Below are 20,775 nucleotides of genomic sequence, written 5' to 3'. Positions count from 1 at the left end.
TTCCAGTTTGTTCTGGGTGAAAGGGAGTGTAATATCTACGTACTCCATGGTCACCTTGGATCCTCAATGCCAGAACATGTTACAAGAAAACACACTAACCTACAATCTCGGAACTCCAATCCAACGCACATTATTTTTCTTTACCTGTGTTCCTTTCCATTTTTTTTCACATACATATACATCTCATATATTTGTAGCCATAATGTAAAAATAATTGAGTTTTCTGATTCTTTTAATTAACTGCCTATCTAAAATATTATATTAAATTTTTCTAAATTTCAAACATAGCCCAGGCTTAATGCACAAAACTTGTGAAAGACAAAATGCAGGTGGCCTCCTCACACCACCCCTGATTCTATAACACAGAGATAACTGTTGTTAATCATTAAAATGTATGTGGTTTCATATTTTCCCACATGCATCCTGCAATCTAATGGGGTTAAAAGGTGACAATTAGGAAGCACTGTGACAGGGGCAGAAGTGTGATGATTAGAGCCCTTTTGCTATCAGGCCCTGACCTAAGCACTTCACATTTAACCCTCACAACAGACTATTGAGGTAGGTAGTATAGTCTTATTTTGTAGATGGGGAAACTGAAGCACGGAGAGAGGAAATCATTCACCCCAAGTCACACAGTATCAGGTTCTGGAGCCATGATTGAAACCAGGCAGACTGACACCAAACCTAGCTCTTACCCAGCCCTGATCTGTGGAACTATGTCAGGGGAAGCTTCCAGCAGCAGCGACACTCCAATTGGCCTACAAGGCGAGGAGGAGGTAGCCAGAAGTGGGGAGGTGGGAGGCAGATGGGAGGAGAAGTGTGGGAACAGACACCTATGAACAAACACCTTCTGTGAAGGAAGAAGAGCAAAGAGGTGGGAAGGAAGTTCTGAAGGTGAGAGTGCCTGGGGTAAGGGAGGAAGCGTGGCTGAAAGGAGGCTGGGCTAGAGTGTGGGATTATGGAGGGCTTTATCTTCTCTGTGCAAGAGTCTGAACTTCACCCCGACAGCAAAAATGGCTAATTCAGCAGTTTTAAAGCAGAAGGTGACAGAGTTAAATGTGTTTCTTAGACCCATTTGAGGGCATTATGTTAAGTGAAACTAGTGACCCGGTACATGAATTCATGCACTTTGAAAGGGAATTAATTAGAAGAAATATTTTAATATCACTATTTGCCAAGTCCTGGGTGTGGATATCCAGCTCCCTCCTCCCTCCTGTCAGAGTCTGGGCCAGCACCCGTGGGGACGCAGTGTCAAGTGCCTGCCCACCTGTGTGTGACTTGCAGCACACGCCTGCTGTGCACGCAGCCTCCTGGTGATCGGTAGTTAACCGCGTGGGGGCATCACGGCATGATGGTGTGGTGACCATTAACATATTCGCTCTTTATTCTATAGGATAAGTGAGGCAGAAAAAGACAAACACCATAAAATTCATACGTGGAATCTAAAAACAAAACAAAACAAAAACACAGTACAGCTACAAAGAGCAGATTGCTGGTTGCTAGAGGTGGAGGTGAGCAACATGGGCGAAGGGGATCAAAGGTACAAACTTCTAGTTACAAAATAAATAAGTCTGGGATGTCATTATGTACAGTGTGGTGACTATAGTTAACAATAGTGCATATTATATTGGCAAATTGTTAGAGAGTAGATCTTAAAAATTCTCATCACAAGAAAAGACATTTGCAACTATGTGTGGTCATGGATGTTGACTTGGCTTATTGTGGTCATCATTTCATAATATATACATATATTGAATCAAGTTGTAATCCAGAAACTAATATAATGCTGAAGGTCAATTCTATCTCAAAAAGAAGGAAAAGAAAAACCACTTTGGCTGCCACTTGGAAGATGAAATACAGCACCACAGGGACCAGGTCTGGACACAGTCTGGTGTGCAGGGTTCTATGGAAATTGCAGGAGAGATGATGGCAGCCCGCACTGAAAGATGGGTTGGTGTGGAGAGAAGCAGCTGGGTTGGAGTGAGAGTGAAGGGGAAATGGGGATTCGCAGGGAGAAAGCGGGTCAGGGATATGACAGGCTTCCAGCCTGGGCAACGGTGTGGGCCACCAGGGCCAATCTCAGAATGGAAACCCCATTTCTGTTTGTGGTTTTGTGAAGGAAAACCCCTATTCTGTAAAACTACTTTTTGGAATTCTCTGCTATTCTATGGACGGCCTCTTATTCTTAAAAAGTAACTTTGCTTCCTAGCCTGCTTGAATAATGGGGGAGATAAACTTAGCTGTCTGACCTTGTAGGCCAGAGACTAGATACAACACCGAATGCCATTCCAGGGGCATTTTTTAATTGATAGAACTGTGTAGTTTTCAAGGCCGCCGCCAGCAAGCGCACAAAGGGCTGGCTCTTCCATAAAAAGGGAAGTTCTGCTTGTAGCTTTGCTTAGAATTTGGATTGATTTCCCTGAGCCCGCTGTGGTGAATAAAGTGTAACTCCAAACTCTCAGAGCGCTGTTTGGTTCTGGTCCGGTTTTTCGGTAACAGTTTGGTTAATTTGAGTTGCCTGAGGGGCAGCCAGATGGATGTGTCCAGAAGGCAGAGGTACACGGGTCATGTGCCAGGAGAAAGGTCTGGACAGAGCTCCCCCGCTCCACCTGCCCCAGACACCTGTCCCTGGAGTTCAGCTGCTGATTTCACGGGACCCTTTTGGTCCCCTGGGAGGGAGCTGCCTACTCTTGGTCTGCTTTGGGGGGAAGGGGTGGGGATGATGTCCCAGGGAAGGAGGATGTGAGTTGCCCTCCAAGTTGACAGGAACTTAACCCATGTCATGAGCGAGACTGACCAGTATTACAGGATCTTTCCTTCTCCCTCTGGGAGACCTCAGGGCTTCCTCTCTCCCAGGTTATCCAGGAGAAACCAGCTCTGAGCTGGGCACACAGCCCTGCCCCTGCCTCTGGCCAGGTTACCTTATTTCAGCTCTGAAGCCACAGGGTTTTGCCCCTGACAGCCCACAGCTCATGTCCAGCATGTTGTTCCTTGGTCCCCTCAAACTCAGCTTCACAGAAACCAGACTCAAAGTCTGCTCCACAGGCTGTTCCTCTTCCTCTCCGTTTCCTCCCTGGAGCCAGGGCAGCGCTGGCAGCCAAGGTGTCCACACAGGGGCCTTGCCTCTCCTTGCCGCCCCCTGGATGGCACAGAGCCATGGCAACACAACTCCCAACTGCCATGCCTGTCTCTCTTCCACTGCCCGAGAGCAGGCCTCATGATTTCTCACCTCCACCCCCCCAGTAACCTCCCCAACTGCAGCTTCACTGCCCTCTCTCTGGTCTGCTCTCTACTTGCAACAGAGTGGTTTGTAACCATGCAGAAACGCCATTTCTTTCTCTTTGATTCAAACTGGCTTACCCTGCACCCTGGCTCACCTACCTCTTTCTCCCCCCATGTCCATTCCCTTAATCATTAAGTCCTCCAATCAATGAGGTTCTGGTCAGCATCAAACCATCTTAGGAACAAAGCCTCTCTGCTGACCACAGAGACAGAGCGTCAGCCAAACTAGACATGACATCGAGGCCTCAGTTGTGTTTCAGCTCCAGACCCAGAAAAGCAGCACCAGCCCACCAACCACACCCTTGTGAAACCAGACAGAGCAATGCCATGGCTGACATCAGGACCAGATGCAATGATAACTACCCCCTACCCTAGCATCGGCCAATCATTAGAACCATGACCATGACCACCACCCTAACTCCCTTAGTCATCATGATTAGTGACTTCTTCCCCTTCATGATGTGTCCACTAGAAGCCATCCGGAGCCAGGTCTTTGAGCATTTGCTCACCTGTGACTCTGGGCTTGGTGCCATTTCCTCAATTAATAAACCTGCTGCATTTGACTGGGCTTTGATGCACACAGGCAAATGATCCCCTTTACTTCAGGAACAGTTTTTCTAAGATTCAAGTCTGAGGATCACCACCTTCTTTACCTCCTTCAGTGACTCCCATGCCTGCAAGGGTGCCTCCTCACATCCCTCCTCACCCTGAGCTCCAGCCCAATTACAGCCTTGGGCATGGAGGGGCCTCTAACCTTCCTCCTGGGCACATTCACTAGCCCTGCTTGACCAGTCTGGATTGGGGTAGAGGAAACACAAGATATCCTGAAACATCTTTGGGGCAGAAAATATATGGAATTACCCATAAAGGGAGGAAACTTGTTTTAAAGGACATAGGAGCCTGAAGTATCTCCCAAAGGTCAAAGCTGGAACAATAAAATGTGTATTAAAAATATTAGATCATTCCCTTATGATAAAATATCCATAAGTCTATGCTGCTATAAGTAAATAATTGAGTAAATAAATAAGGGCGAAGAGATAGCTCTTTCTTACAAGAGAATTTCAATTGCTCTGTGTAGAAGGAATGAGGAAAATCACCATTAAGCAAACACTATAGTAACATTTGCTGTAGGCAAGATCCATAATGAATGTTAAAGTTGGTGAGTGAAAGCTCATTTAGAAACAGAATATTTGCATAGTCACAAAGTACCTCCCTATAAAATATTTACTAATTCCAAATAGGAACATTATAGGTGACAAGTCTGGCAGACACTGCTTGAGTCAAAGGATCAAGGTTAGCTTCATTGTTAATAAGACATATTTTGTCTTGGGTATGATGTTATGTCCGGAAGTGATGCCCCAAGATAGGAGCAGCATAACTTCTGTGGTATTCTTGCAAAAAATAACATATAACTTCAATAAAGCAACAAGGAAACATCAGGCAGAGCCATATTGAGGGACAGTAGACCAGTGTTCTCCTAAAGCCCCAAGGTAAGCAGATATGGATTGGAGGAGACTATGGCAACTAATCGGTGTGAAATCCTGGACTGGAGAAAAGACACTGGTCGAAAAACTGACGAAACCCATGTAAAATCTGGAGTTTGGTTAATAGTATTGTATCAATGTCAGATTCCTGGTTTGATCATTTTACTGTGGTTATGTATGATATTCATATGAGACAAAACTGGGGGAAGGGTATTTGGGAACTCTGCACCACTTTTGCAATTTTTCTGTAACAAATAATTTCACTAAAGTTTAAAAGATATATTTTAAATTATTTATTGATGCAATACAGTGGGATTAGCTTCAAAACAATGCTTACAAGTATTGTGGTAATGTGATAGGTACATTAAGGCCCATTATACTCTTCTTTCTGCATTCATATCTGTTAGAAATTTTTCATTAGAAAAAGATACATTATACATATTTATATGTATTTATTTTTACTTATGACGTCTCTTCCATGTGGTGCCAGGCACTATAGTCAGTCATGGGCCCTTGGCAGCTCACAGTAAATGGAGGTGGAGGGTGGGGAAAGACACACAGATATTAAACAGATAAGGTCATAACTACTTGACAGAGGAAGCACAGGATGCCTGAGAGTAGGGACAAGAGAGCGTTCCAATCAAAAGAAGCAGCACATGCAAGGGTCCTGAGGCAAGAGGGAAATGCTGAAGTGTAGTCTCTAAGGAAAGGGTCTACACAAGGCCCAGGTAAGGCAGCTGAGTTCCTCCTGTCCACTGCTAGATAACTCAGACGGATTCTTTGGGCCTAGAGAATTTGGGTTGCAACAGTATTCATCATTCAGTCCTTGTTATGAATTTAGATTGCTGTCTCTTTATTTTCTCTTTCTTATCCTCTTTTCTGACACTACCCTCCTGTGACACATTTTCCCATAAGATTTTCCATCTTTACAGCAAATTTCATGAAATCCTACATAAGCAGCAGTGTTAATAGAAACCTGGTTCCCATGCACCTATTGGGCAACCAAATACACCTGAAATCCCTTCCTTGTGCATTTATGGATAATCTTGAAATGAAACATTGTTGAGTTGTCCTTTGCTTTCAGGTCTAGTATTGAGCTCTGTGGAGGCTGGAGGCTGTGGGAGTGACTGCTCCTTATTGGACTCCACCCCCTTAGGAGGGAGAGGGTTGTCAAAATATTTAAGCATCTAACACAGATATTAGGCAGTGACCTTGAGGAGCTGAGCTAAGAGACAGCGTGAACATAATAGGTTAGTACTGACCTTACGCATCTCTATAAATTCTCTTGTGTCCATTTCACTTGGAAATTTTTTTAGAATGTGTTATTTTATGTGGGTACTCTATGTTCTTATTGTGCCTTCTTTGTGTCTTCAGGAGACAATTCAAGCATTATTTATTAGATCCTCAAGGCCAGGTCTTTAAAGGAAAATAATAATCAAGAATTTTGAAAATGAAGGCAGAGAATTTGATAATATGGGAAAAGTAAGAGTGTTATTATTACCGGTAATGTGAAAATACAACCATTGTAGTTCCAGGGAGAGCATGTGAGCTTACACTAAAATCGCTTTGCCATTATGAATGATGCATTAGTGTGTTCATACAGTAGACAACACACACTGGTACTGAATTTAAATGTGGCAGGGACACACATTGAGCAACGGGAAGGAAATATATGACAATGGTTTTGTGCCTCTTGAACTGACACCTCCTGTTGGGAAACCAATTGGCAGCAATGCCTGCCAGTCAAAATCTGAACTTACTCCTCCATAGGTGAATTCTTATATTAGCTTGTTGTTTATATGAGTTACTTTGTGATTAAACCCTTATCTCTCTTTCTCCTCTATCTCTTCCTGCTCCTTCTCTTCCTCCTCACCGCCCACCCCAACGCTCTGTATTCCTCTCATCCTCCTTCTCCTCCCCTGCCTTCTTAATGCTTTTGGAGCAAAGAGTAGGAAGGGTTTCTTATAAAGAAAAGACTCAAACTGGCTAGTGAATCTAAATGTATTGGGACTTTAGAATAGGATTCAAGTGCCTCTGGGTTTACGTCTTAGACAAACTTAAGCTTCTCTTGATCTGTGAGGTTCCCAGTCTGACAGAGGATTTGCAAATTCCTTCTATTCGCCCAGTTAAATATTCCTCTGGGCTACCTTGCCAAAGCTTTTTGGCATAACCATTGTGTTTCTATTATGTGGAAAGTTCTACTGCTTTGATAGTTCCATTTAAATAGCACAATGTTGTGTTTTGTAATCAGGATTGGCTACTTCATCACCATGATCCCAGCTTATAATTTAATCACTCCATAGTTCCAGATTGTAAATGGCAAGGCTTATGAGGGAAATCCTAACAAAACAAACAAACAAACAAAAAGGAATGGTTTTTGAGAAATCTGCCCATGCCATGTCACATGGAGAGTGTACTGAACTTTGAGCAAATGGCCTGTTGAACAATGAACTGTGCTCAACACACTGTGTACTACGACTACTTCTCGGGAAACTCACTTATTTAGGGCAACAAAGAAACTGATTTCTGCAGGCTGTGAAAATTCGGTAATATATTAGTAGAATAATACGGAGAAACTAGTCTGAATGTCAGGAGAATTGGGTCTAATTTAGACTTTATCACTAACTAGCTAGCTGGCAAATCATACCCTCTCTTTGGTGTGTAGCAATGAGCACAAAGATTTGACCCTCTTGGTTTGCATGATTTTGTGAGGTTTTCTGTCCAGTGAATAGTGAACCATTTTCAGAGGTCACCTCTGGCTGCTTTTGGGAAGAGCAAATCTTTGCTTTTTAATGACTCCTGTGCCTTTGTACTCACATCCCTGCTAAAACCTGCCCAAGACCTTTGCTGGAATTTCCCAGTCATTATGTGAGGAGCTCTCTTTGGCTCCTCCCACCTGTGTGCTGCTGTCCCAGCTTGGAACAGAGCAGTGGTGCTCAGCCAGAGGTGATTTTGCCCCTGATTTTATTTTGGGTTGTCATGATGGGAGAGAGGGACAGGGCACTATGCTACTGGCATCTGGAGGGTAGAGGTCAGGGATGCTGCTATAGTAAATATCCTCCAATGCACAGGACTGCCCCCCACAGCAAAGAATTATCCAGCCCCAAATGTCAGTGGTGCAAAGAAACCTTAAAAAGGGGCAATAACAGCTGTCAGACTTCTTTCGCTGACCCCAGACTAATGAATTTCTTACCTTTTACAATAAACCAGAGCGTACAATCACATATGCACACTCATACACTGTGTTAGTGTAACTAAACGTAAAATTTTATTTAGTATGTATGTAGTTAGACTTACTACATATGGCACACTGATATTTCCTATTATATTTCAAATCGAAAATGCTAGTCAGAACCCACTGTTCTGATTTCACAGCACACCGAGGGATCACAATCCATAGTTTACAAAATACTCTTTTAGAGAACCTCCAAGACTTTGGTGTCCAATATAATTAGGTAAATATTTCTTAAGTGTGTTCAAATGATAGGTTTACCACTTATTTTAGGCCAGTTACTTAATCTCTATAGCCATCAGAACCCCCAACTATAAACTTAGAATAACAACAAGATCTACCTCAAGTCATTTTTACCAAGATTAAGTAAGGATAAAAATTAGAAAGTGTCCATTATGTGATATACACTAAACATGTTAGTTCCTTTCCATGTACTATACAGGTAATGCACTAACATCCATTTTCTAAATGAAAAATAAAATTCATCCAGCAGTGGAAAAATATAGAATTGCAATAGGAAACAGGAATGAACCTCTTCTTGTGTGGAGAGAACTTAGAAGGTTTTGGTGACTATCAGGCCAGGACTAAGCCCCACTTCATGCATTTGAACAAGAGCAGCACGACAGCCAAAGAGCAGAGGACTAACTCTGCTCCGAGGACCTTGTCCTCTTCCCTGTTGTAAGTCCTCTGGTTTCAAGGCCCCTCACTGGCTTGCTTCTCCTGTGTGGGATCCAGGCTGCTCTGTTTATATCCTCAGAGTGAGGACAAATGGCAACCTGAGACTTTCTTGGTGCAATTTGACACCAATGGCCACTACTGGGTGAGAATATGGGCAAAGGAAGACCTTATGGGACTCCACCAATTCCACCATTAAGAAAGCACATACCTCCCCCTTCTGTTCAAATGTACACCATAAAATACCATTTGCTTCTATGGTTTCATTCATTCATGCATGCATTCATTCATGCATTCACTCATGTTTAGAGAAACCAGGAGGCTGCGACATGGCTGGGAAGCCCAAGCTTCACTACATGAATGGACGACTTCGAATGGAGCCCATCCGGTGGCTCCTGGCTGCAGCTGGAGTCGAGGTGGGTTCTGAGTTCTGTCATCTTAAGTTGAATCCAAAATTGACTGTGTTGAAGTGCTTTCTCACATCAGCTAGGAGACTTTCATACTAGATGGCCTGTGAATGGTTTTGCCTTAAATAAAAATACTATACATATTATGAAGGAATTGGACTATTTGACCAATAAAATTTTTAAAAATCCTGCAATTGTCAGAGTACAGGAAAAATTGAAAGAACATTTTAAAGGAAATAAAAGAAACAGCCACTAAACATAACTTATGGACCTTGTTTTGATTTTAATAAACAGTAAAATATTTATGACACATATACAAGTATTGATTGAATATTAGAGGATATTAAAAATCATTGCTAATTTTTTAGTTATGTGTGGTATTGTGGTTATTTTAATAATAAATCTAATGTTTTAGGAATATAAATTAAAGAGTTAAGTATTAAATGATACAGTATATGGGTTGTTTCAAATTCTCACAAGCTAGGGAGAGTGGGTGGGCATCTAGGTGACACAAGATTGGCTTGTGTGATAATGATTGTAGCTGGATAATGGATACAAAGAGTATATTTGTACTTTCATTTTGTACATAGTAGTAATTTTTATAATAAAAAGATAAAAATGATAATATTATAGTGTAATGTAATTAAAATTAAGATATAACCACAAAAGTGGAGAGGAGCAGATTATAACAAGCTGCTTGTTAAAGATTTAAGGCATGCACTCAGCCATGATTGTGTTGAGCACCTTGAAGTGCCAGGTTCTGTGCTTGGTTCTGGGGATACACGGATGAACCAGACAGACAAGGTCCCTGCCCTCAGGAAGCTTACATTCCAGTCAGGATGCAGACAAGTGAGTAGGTGATTAAAAGGAACAAGAAAAATAAGTTTATTTGCGTTACGCTTATTAATTTGTGCAGTTATTCAGTGTCTGGTAAGTTAATGTTCAAGAAAAAATATTAATTTTCCTTAAAATGTTCTATTATTATTTTATGTTAATGATGAGTCTTTTATTTCAGCCCTTTGTATTCAGCATGTCTCTATGGAAATAAACCTACGTTTCTATGAAAATGGAAGCTTGTTTTTTTGTGACCCACATAAACTTAAACCTTGTTTATTTGACCCGAGTTAGCCTTTGAGTTTGACATGCTTGATTTACAGTGTCAAAATGCCAGGTCCTGCATGGAAAATTGGTAGGTTTCCCTGGCATCTGTTGAGCTCTGCCCTCTGGAGGTGTCAATGAGAAAAACACTTTTCTCTCAGTCCACATCAGAGTGACTCAGCAACTCTGAGGGTTTTCAGGAGGGAGGCATGGATGAACTCAGGAAATGTTGTCCCACAAATCAGAACAGTAAAGGAGGTTTCAGGTGAGGTGAGACAGGAGCTTTACTGTGCTCCCTTCAGCCTCATAACAACATGTTTACCTGAGCCAGGATTATACTTTCTTCATTGGTTCATGAAGACTTGGGGACTTGAGCCTGACTCTTTCTTAATTTCAACAGTGAGGAAGTACACAAAAAATACAAATAGTGCCATGCAGCTTTTTTTTCTCTCTCCATGAACCCACCCCGACTTCAGCTCTGGGATTCAGGGGTGTGTTCAGAGCCTGTGGGCAGGATGAGTTCAGCACAGGAGGGTGACTAGGAGGTGATGTTGAGAACATCTCAGGCTTCCTCTACTCCATCCCAGCTTTACTGAAGAGGTTGTGGGGTAAGGATCTTGGTCAGCATTCCTGGGTTCTGTGCTACCAAAGGTTGATCTTTACAATCATTTTCATCTCCGTTAGCCTCACAAGCAACATCACACCAGCCAATGCCACCCTACCTTGGCCACCCTCCCTTCATGACCATTCTCCATCCTTTATGTTTGTCTTGCACTGGAAGCTTTATAAATCCCTGCACACATAACTCACTATCTATCAGGTCTTCCCCTATGGAATTATGTAGATCCACAATAGACTGTTCCACTGATCAAGCTAAAGATCAAAACTTTTATTATAAAATACTCCTTTTAAACTATAAAATGGAATGAAATGAGGTAATTGTCACCTTGGTGACAGCATCTTAGATGGTTATGGGCCCGTGGATATTCCACACTGGTAGACACACAATTTCCTGGCCTGTCTCATATGGAGAGAAAGGCTTTCCTGAGATATCAAAACTCCATAACTACAAGAACTTCCCAGTCCCTTCCCTGTGATAACACTCCCCTCCCAAATCATGGCCTGACCATTGACAGATGTAAAAGCAGGTGACAGATGTAAAAACCTCCAAGTGTGAGCAGTTAAGTGCTGCAAGCCATGCTCTGTCCTCTTTTTAAAATATATTTATTGTTGAAAGTATTACAGATGTTTTCTCCTACCCCCCCTCCACCCCCCACCCATAACCCCCTCCACCTTGCTCCCACCCACTCCCTAGGCCTTCCCTGCATTATTGCTTGTCCATGGGCTAAGCATATATAAATTCTTTGGTCAAACTCTTCCAGCCCCCCACACCCGCCACTTCCTCTGAAATACATCCATCTATTGCATGTTTCAGTGTCTCTGGATCTGTTTTGTTCATCAATTTATTTTGTTCATTAGATTCGACATGATCATGTGATACTTGTTTTTCTCTGACTGGCTTATTTTGCTTCATGTTCTGTTCTTGATGGCTCTAATCTGAATTTCCAAATGGCATCACTGTACTCCTCTGTGTACCATGCCAAACTCAGGAATCTTACCTCCTCCATATGATGTACCAGATAGGTCATTTAAGGTTAAAAGTTCTGTAATGCTCAAAGTTCTGTAATGAATGAATCACAGAACTCCTTTACTCTTTCTGATTCTAGTTTGAAGAGCAATTTTTGGAAAGTCCAGAAGACTTGGAAAAATTAAGAAATGGTAAGACAATGTATCTAAATTCCTCTGATGAGGGAATAAATGCAATAGTGAGGTTTGAACACCAGGCAATGCCTAAGAGTGTGCATGGTGGGAGATGGAGGGTGGGTGAAAGAGGAAGAAAAGTAGTTCAAGTGTAAGGGCGGGGCTCCTTGAGCAGGTCTCACCACTCACTCAGGGCTAGGAAGGCCTAGAACTCAGAATATTCACCAGGGATTCATCCCTTGTGACCTGGAATGCCCACTCCTTGCTTCTCCTCCTTTCTGCACCCGCTGTGAGGCGCTGTGTCCGCTCAGGACCCCACCTATCCTCCGACACTCAAACACATGCATCAGGGTGAAGAGAGTAGAAATAGGCCCAGCAGTAGCTTTGAATTATCTCTATGGTTTGTTGCGAGGTAATGCCCTAGCAATATTGCAGATGTTGAAGTCAGGGAAAGAGATCCCTACATAAAAATCTCTCTCAAAACCTCCTTTAAATGCCATGAACACCACAAGAGTTACTGTGGGAACTTCCCATTTGAAATACCATCGGGCTGGCAGCCTGCTGCAGCCTCTCTCCAGCTTCTTTTAAAAATATACACAAAGATAAATCAATCACAAAAAATACAGGCAGCTACCATGTATCTGATGGAAATAAAAAGGTAAATAAATAAAATAGTGAGTTAAAAAATAAAAAGCAGACTGAGAAGAAAAAGGACTGTAAAAAACTAGGAACAAAATGCCATTTTGTTAAAGTATTACCTGATAATTTCAACAAACTTGTTTTCATCTCAAAAGACTGTGATCCATTAGACATTTGACTCTACTCTTTCTTTCTTCTTTCAAAAGATGGGTCTTTGATGTTCCAGCAAGTGCCCATGGTGGAAATCGACGGGATGAAGCTGGCACAGACCAGAGCCATTCTCAACTACATTGCTGCCAAATACAACCTCTATGGGACGGACATAAAGGAGAGAGCCCTGTAGGTATTTTTTCTGTGCTTTTCATCAACAATTAATAACAATTTAGATTCTTCCTTGAATGATCAGGATTGTGTTGCGGATCATGACCAACAGCAGCATGAGCCTTGGAGATCCAGCCCAGCAGGGAGCATGAGGAGGAGGGATTCCACTTGAAGCGGAATCAAGCAGTGGGATTAGAAAGGAAGACTCAGTCCACAGAGGTAGCACAGGGAGTGACAGACTTCTCCAAACACCGGTGAACCGTGAAGCCAGGAGGATGGTGGAGTCATGACTCCAGGTGCTCAGGCCTTTAAAGAAAAGACTGGGGAGGAAAGGACACAAGGGGGCTCATTCTCAAGTTCCAGAAACTACAGGCACAGTTATCAGGAATCTAACTCACCAGCCCGTTGTATGGACTGAACTCGACAAGGGGTAGCAGAGGCAGGTTTTCAAGAGGCCCAGTTTACTTAGACCATTATTATTTTTTTTTTAATGAAGCAGCCAGATTTATTCAAGGCAGCTACATCTGGGAGGGGTGGGGGTGTTCTCCTTCTTTTTGAGAGGGAACCACATGATTGAAACAAACTTGTAAGGAACTGGTAACACTTACTCAAAATGTTGAACATAGACTTATCCTATGTCAGCACCTCCACCTCTAGGTATGTTCCCAAGATAATAAACACTACATCCACACTAAACCTTGTACTGTGGCTTCATAGACCTCCTTGGGAGCCCTCAGGGGAAATCTGAAACTGGCTCCCATCTGTGAAGGGCAGGGAGAGACTGAAGAAAAAGGGCCTCCAGTCCTTATTGGTAGGTGGCAGGTTTAATAAACAAGGAAATTTGTTCATGACCACAAGACGAGTAGTTTTCTGAATCCACCTTCCAGGATCTTAAAAGGTTATATAGAGGCCTTAACTGGGTTACATACCAAGTCCAGATGGTCTTATCACCACATTCCTATCCCAAGGCTGTGTCCTGGGGAAGGCATGTGGAGAGCACATTCCAAGCACAGGGGAGGGATTGGGGAGCCTCCAATTGCCCAGGTCCAGCTTGTGGGTCAAATGACACTCACATCTTCTTGAGGACCTTCCCCAACATGCACACAAATGTTCATAGCAGCCGGGCTCACAATATTTAAAAAGTGGAGACAATAGAAATGTCCATCAACTGGTGAATGAATGAACAGAGTGCAATATTTACACAATGAAATGTAATTTAGCCATAGAGAGGACAAAATTCTGATGTAGGTGACAACATGAATGAACTTTTAAAATAGTATACAAAATGAAAGAAACCACACACAAAAGCCCATATATAAAATGATTCCATTCATATAAAATGTCCAGACATTCAAATCCATATAAGCAGAAAGTACTTGTGTGATCTCCTGGGGAAGGAGTTTTGGGGAAATAGGAAGTGACAGTCAAGAGCACAGAATTTCTTTTGGGCATGATAAGAAATGTTCTGGAATGAGAGAATGTGATGATGATTTCAGAATATACTAAAAACTACTGAATAGAAAACCCAGTTTAGAACAAAAGAAAAAAACTCCTCTATAATATGCACTGGTTGGAACTATATAAAGGATCGCACCCATTCAGGGGATGTTTTAGGTGGAGTCTTGAGCAGTGCAAGCATGGCCAAAATTTAGAAACAGCACATGGAGAAGATTGGGAACTGTGTTCTATGGGAACTCATTGGAAGAACTGCTAATATTGGGCATATTTATGGGCCTGGGTGGTGTAACAGGATGAGAGAGGGAGAGGGACATGACTGAGGTGTCTGTGCCAGGGACTCTCTGCTGATTCCTCAGGTGGCAGCCTTTAGCCTTATGGATCACAAGCAGTTTGTGCCCAGAACCAATCACAGCAGAGATGGCAAACCCTAGGTAGCATCTCCCTGGGTACTTGCAATGACTCCAGCAATTTCTCTATGCCTGTGACTCTGGACGCCTCACTGATGTTCTCTGTCAGTATATTTGGTCATGGGCATAACAAAAATTTTAGACGAAGATAACCACCTTGATATGAAATGTTAAAGTTAAGAGAAAATCATAGCTGAATGACTGGTATATAAAAATGCACCCAGCTCTAGCTGTTTTTGCTCAGTGGATAGAGCATCAGCCTGCAGACAGAAGGTCCGGGGTACGATTTGGGTCAATGGCACATGCCCTGGTTGTGGGCTCGATCCTCAGTGGCAGGCATATAGGAGGCAGCAATCAATTATTCTCTCTCATCATTGATGTTTCTCTCCCTCTCTCTCCCTCTCCCTTCCTCTCTGAAATCAATAAAGAAATATATTTTTGAAAAGTGCACCCAATGGAGGTGAATCCCTTTGCCACCTCCCAATACCCCATTCTCTTACATTTTTAAACTATAACATGTAAGGCAGGTGACAGTTGACAATTGGGTCATTTTTGTCTTTCAGGATTGATATGTATTCAGAAGGTATTGCAGATTTGTATGAAATGACCATGCGTTTACCACTATGCCCACCCGATCAAAAAGATGCCAACATGACCCAGATCAGAGAGAGAACAACAAATCGTTATTTCCCAGCCTTTGAAAAGGTAAGTGGGCTGTTCAGTGTTTGGGGAACTGAGACTAGAGGACAAAGAGAAATGGTGTCTGGGCAGTCCTGGGGATTTGACCTTCACTTCCAATGGGCCCTCCTGACTACTGATGGAGCACCCTGGCTCTCCAGAGATGTTATCAAAATCAGCTGTGGGGAGGACATGTACCTGCTATACCCAAGTTATAATCTGTCAGCAAAAGTTCAGTTTCCTAGGACCCGATTTAGAATTCTCTATTTGATGGCATTTCATGGCCACAGTTAGAGCCACACTAGCGATTGGAGTAGATCCTGCAGAGCACCATGCAGGGGCTTTTCATCCAAGAGGAGCACGAGGGAAGCAACTCACTGGAAAATATGCTGACAACAGGCAACACGACCCCAACTGCCAACCAGGAGGTTATGGTAGTGTTTCTGGGATGGATGACATGTATCTAAACAGAGAGAAAGGCGGTGGGATGGAGAGGAAGAAACAGATAAAAAGATCTTAAGGAATAAATAATCTACACATTTTGTGAGCATGGCTCTCAAACTTTTGAGGAAAGTCATGCAAAACTAAGGAATAAAGTTCCATCAATATACATAATACATAACATTATTTAATGCTTCTCTTTGAAGGTAAAAGGAGAGTATTTCAGATTAAAACACCCTGGACTCATACTAAATAAAATCATGAACAACAACAAAAATATTGTAAGAGATACAGGAGGCTTACATAGAAGTAAAAAGATTAATACTGGGGAACTTATTTTTATTAAGTATTAAATCATTCATTCATTCAACAAATATTGTGTGTGAGGTTCTATTCAAAGTGGAAAGAATTTGGTATTAATCAGAACATACTAGTACACTCTACTGGTCCTTGTGGTGCTAAGAGTTTAGGCACATTTCACATGATGAAAACCTAAATAGATATTGCAATTTAGGTGTATCTATACTTTGAAAATAAAGAGTTCCATGATCACATGAATAAAGAGCCCCATGATCCCATGAAAATAAAGAGTCCTATGATCACATGAATGCAAAATGCATATAACAAGAGAACATTTGATATTTTATTGTAGTCATTAAGTACTTATCCATTCGTATCTATCTATCTAGTCTGAAAGCGTATTTGCCAAAATGTTATCTTTAGTCAGTGGTCCACATGTGTTTTTTCTCTATGATTTCCACATTGCTGCAATGATTTTAATAAGCATCACATATTTCTCCAATATTTAATTATAAAAAACTGAAACAGAAAAGTTGAAAGAGATGTACAATAAACTCATATATACCCAGTACCTAGATTAAAAATTAACATTTTATAATTATGTTTGCTTAATCATATATCTCCCCAGCATCCTCTGCTGTAATCAAACATTATTTTTTAAAATATATTTTTATTGATTTTTTTAGGGAGAGGAAGAGAGAGAGATAGAGAGTTAGAAACATCGATGAGAGAGAAACATCAATCAGCTGCCAAGGTACATGCCCTTGACTGGAATAGAACCTGGGACCCTTCAGTCCGCAGGCCAATGCTCTATCCACTGAGCCAAACCAGTTAGGGCCAAACATTATTTTTTGATGCATTTAAAAGTAAGTTACAGACAACTGCAATCACCCTTAAGTAGTTCACATGTGAATTGTAACAAATTCTCCCAATGTTATTGAGAGGCACAGGTGGCTTAGGTGTAAGAGACAATGTTGTAAGAGAAATGGTGACTTCAGATTGTTCCCGGATTATTTCAGATCCTACATAGGTAGACCTGGAAATGAGACGAGCAGACAAGAGGAGAAATATAGACTCTGAAATAGTGTCCTCAGGATTGAGGAAGGATGTCATGAAGATGGAGTCTTTGCCCAAAGGAGAGAGAGAGAACAGCCTGGAGAGACAAGTCCTGAAATCTCAGAGCTGCTGAGGCCTCCGGGCGTGTAGCACATAGAAACACAGTGCAGTCAGTGCAAGCCCTGGCCAGACCAACATGCACAGAGGGAGCCCAGTGACGTGGGAATGGGAGAATGAGATGGTTGCCTGGGCTTCAGCTGAGGGGTGAGGAAGGATCAACAAAGACTGCTTCTCTCTGTCTCATTGAGTGAGGGGAGATGAATGTGGTCTGATGCTCTGCACCGGTCCAGTGAGACAGCACAGATGGGAAACCGGGATGGAGAGACCTGGGAGGAGCAGGGGGACCCAGCCTGAGTGCACCTGTGTTCATAACCTGCTCCCTCCAATTCACCAGGTGTTGAAGAGCCATGGACAACACTACCTGGTTGGCAACAGGCTGAGCAAGGCTGACATTCACCTGGTTGAACTTATCTACCAAGTTGAAGAGATTGACCCCAGCCTTCTGGCCAACTTCCCGCTGTTGAAGGTGACCCCTTTCATAGCCCTGGGGAGGGAACCCACATCTCCCATCTTGGAATCTAATATCTGGGCTCTTGGACTGACCATGTTATGATCGCATCATTGTGCACCCCCCGCTGCCCCCAGGTCTCCAAAATTTGCTCATAGGCCCTGTTCTGAGGCAGGAAAAGAATCTTGTTTTGCCAAGGAAATTGGAGGTGGATGCTGCCCCAATGAGAATAGTCTGTGTTTCACAATGAGAGCAATGAGCGGGACCCAGGGCTCAGCGTCTCTGTGCCCAGCCGTGTTCATGCAGTATCTGTCCTCATTTTCTCTGGGATTCCCTTCCTCCCCCGTGTGTCCTCGTCTCTCTTACCTGAGTCTGTGGGAGCAGATCTCCTTCCTCTGATTTCCTTCCCTCAGCTCCAGCTCCTTCTCTCAGACACTGTGCTTCTCTCCCCACAGCCCCTTCTCTCTTTCTGTCTCTCTCTCTCTCACAGGAAAGATTGCTTTTGCCTGTCCACATGGTTGGCCTTCTATATTTTCTATCTTCAGTTCCAGCCCAGTTGTCCCACATATTCATTTCTCCAGTTTGGAGCCTTTACCTGTGTTGCTCTGACAGACTCATTAGTCTTCCTTGTCTGCACAAGAGTGAGAATCCACAGGATTTCCATGTGGGAAGAAGACTGTGAACTGAATCCTGTCTCTGGGGAAAGTGCTACTGAGCTGTGTTTCCTTCCTCTTATCTTCTTGTCTTGCTGGGTGTCCCTTTCCCAGCCCCCTGCTGGTGCTGATGGAGGGGACTCCGTTGGTCCTGTCTAGGAGGGTCTCTGATTCCGTTGCCTGTGTAATGAGGGTTGGGTGTTGTGTCTCCATCTGAGGCTGTGCTTTGTGCATTGCAGGCCCTGAAAACCAGGATCAGCAACCTCCCTCCTGTGAAGAAGTTTCTGCAGCCCAGCAGTCAGAGGAAGCCTCCCATAGATGCAAAAGCAGTAAAAGCAGCCAGGGAGATTTTCAAGATTTAAATAATGCAGGCATGGATTCCTAGCACATGCAGGAGCAATCTACTGAAGTTGTCCAACAGATAAACGCTCTACCTAGATGTAGACCTCGGATCTTGTGAGAATAATAAGTTTTTCCCAAGTTATCAAAAAATAAACTTCTATGAGCTGATTTAGTTATAGTTTATTCTTGGTTATTATGATCCATTATGAAATCAGATTTTCAGTCTCCTTCGATTGTGTCTCTCTTTGCTAGAGTATGGGATTTTGAAGGGCTTTATTATCTCTGTGCAAGAACTTCACCCTGATGGCAAAAATGGCTAATTCAAAAGTTTTAAAGCATAAGGTGACAGAGATAAATATGCTTCTTAGACAGACCTATTTGAGGGCATTATGTTAAGTGAAATAAGTGAGGCATAAAAAGACAAATACTGTAGAACTTATATGTGGAATCTGAAAACAAAACACAAAAAACTTACAGCTACAAAGAGCAGATTTCTCGTTGCTAGAGGTGTAGGCCAGCAACATGGGTGAAGGGGATCAAAGGTACAAACTTCTAGTTACAAAATAAATAAGTCCTGGGATGTCATTTTGTACAGTGCAGTGACTATAATTAACAATACTGCATATTATATTTACAAATTGTTAAGAGAGTAGATCTTAAAAATTCTCATCTCAAGAAAAGACATTTGCAACTGTATGTGGTCATGGATGTTGACTTGACTTATTGTGGTCATCATTTCACAATATCCTATATAATAAAAGGCCAGCCACCATAAGCTTAACGACCAGAACAACCAGAGACCAGAACCACCATGGCCCCTCACAGGACTGGCCCCACCCCCCAGCAAAGAAAGAGGGAGCCCCAGGCCAGCCAAGCCATCGCACCCCACATCTGTTGCCTACAGAGGGAGGCCACTGGTGGTAGGGCAGGGGGGGCAATGCTGCACAGATGGCAAGCAGTGGCAACTACAGGAGTGGGGCGGCTGCCTGCAGCCGGGGGATGGAAAGTCCTGATAGGCCGTGATCTAAGGGAGACCTAGGGACCCTACCTGAGGGGTCGCAGATTGTGAGAGGGTGCAGGCCGGGCTGAGGGACTCCCCCTGAGTGCATGAATTTTTGTGCACCAGTCCTCTAGTATGCATATATTGAATCATTATGTTGTAATCCGGAAACTAATATAATGCTGAAGGTCAATTATATTTCAAAAAGAAGAGAAAAGAAAAACCACTTTGACTGTCGCATGGAAGATGGAATACAGCACCACAGGGACCTAGTTTGGACACAGAGTCTGGTGTGCAGGGTTCTATGGAAATTGCAGGAGAGATGATGGCAGCCTGCACTGAAAGATGGGTTGGTGTGGAGAGAAGCAGCTGGGTTGGAGTGAGAGTGAAGGGGAAATGGGGATTCGCAGGGAGAGAGTGTGTCAGGGATATGGCAGGCTTCCAGCCTGGGCAACGGTGTGGGACAGCAGGGCCAACCTCAGAATGGAAACCCGATTTCTGTTTGAGGTTTGGTTAGTTTGAGTTGCCTGAGGGGCAGCCAGATGGATGTGTCCAAAAGGCAGAGGTACACGGGTCATGTGCCAGGAGAAAGGTCTGGACAGAGCTCTCCCCTCCACCCACCCGCCCCAGACACCTGTCCCTGGAGTTCAGCTGGTGATTTCATGGGACCCTTCTGGTCCCCTAGGAGGGAGCTGCCTGCTCTTGGTCTGCTTTGGGGGGAAGGGGTGGGGATGATGTCCCAGGGAAGGAGGATGTGAGTTGCCTTCCAAGTTGACAGGAACTTAACCCATGTCATGAGCGAGACTGACCTGTATTACAGGGTCTTTCCTTCTCCCTCTGGGAGACCTCAGGGCTTCCTCTCTCCCAGGTTATCCAGGAGAAACCAGCTCTGAGCTGGGCACACAGCCCTGCCCCTGCCTCTGGCCAGGTTACCTTATTTCAGCTCTGAAGCCACAGGGTTTTGCCCCTGACA

The 20,775-nt window shown here is 43.2% G+C and overlaps 1 protein-coding gene across 1 annotated transcript; it reads left to right on the top strand.

Annotated features, from left to right (window-relative positions):
* Positions 1–8,748: 8,748 nt before the first annotated feature.
* On the top strand, positions 8,749–18,969 carry LOC308521753 (glutathione S-transferase A2-like). Its single transcript, XM_081094847.1, has 6 exons — positions 8,749–9,089; positions 11,906–11,957; positions 12,785–12,917; positions 15,328–15,469; positions 17,694–17,825; positions 18,700–18,969. The coding sequence occupies exons 1-6, from the start codon at positions 8,931–8,933 to the stop codon at positions 18,820–18,822; spliced, it is 741 nt and encodes a 246-aa protein (XP_080950973.1). The 5' UTR covers positions 8,749–8,930; the 3' UTR covers positions 18,823–18,969.
* Positions 18,970–20,775: the final 1,806 nt, after the last annotated feature.

This window comes from Myotis nattereri, assembly GCF_964212035.1.
Source record: "Myotis nattereri genome assembly, chromosome: 6".
NCBI classification, from domain to species: domain Eukaryota; kingdom Metazoa; phylum Chordata; class Mammalia; order Chiroptera; family Vespertilionidae; genus Myotis; species Myotis nattereri.
The sequence above is the reverse complement of the archived record's forward strand: the minus strand, read 5'-3'. Positions and strand labels throughout refer to the sequence as shown.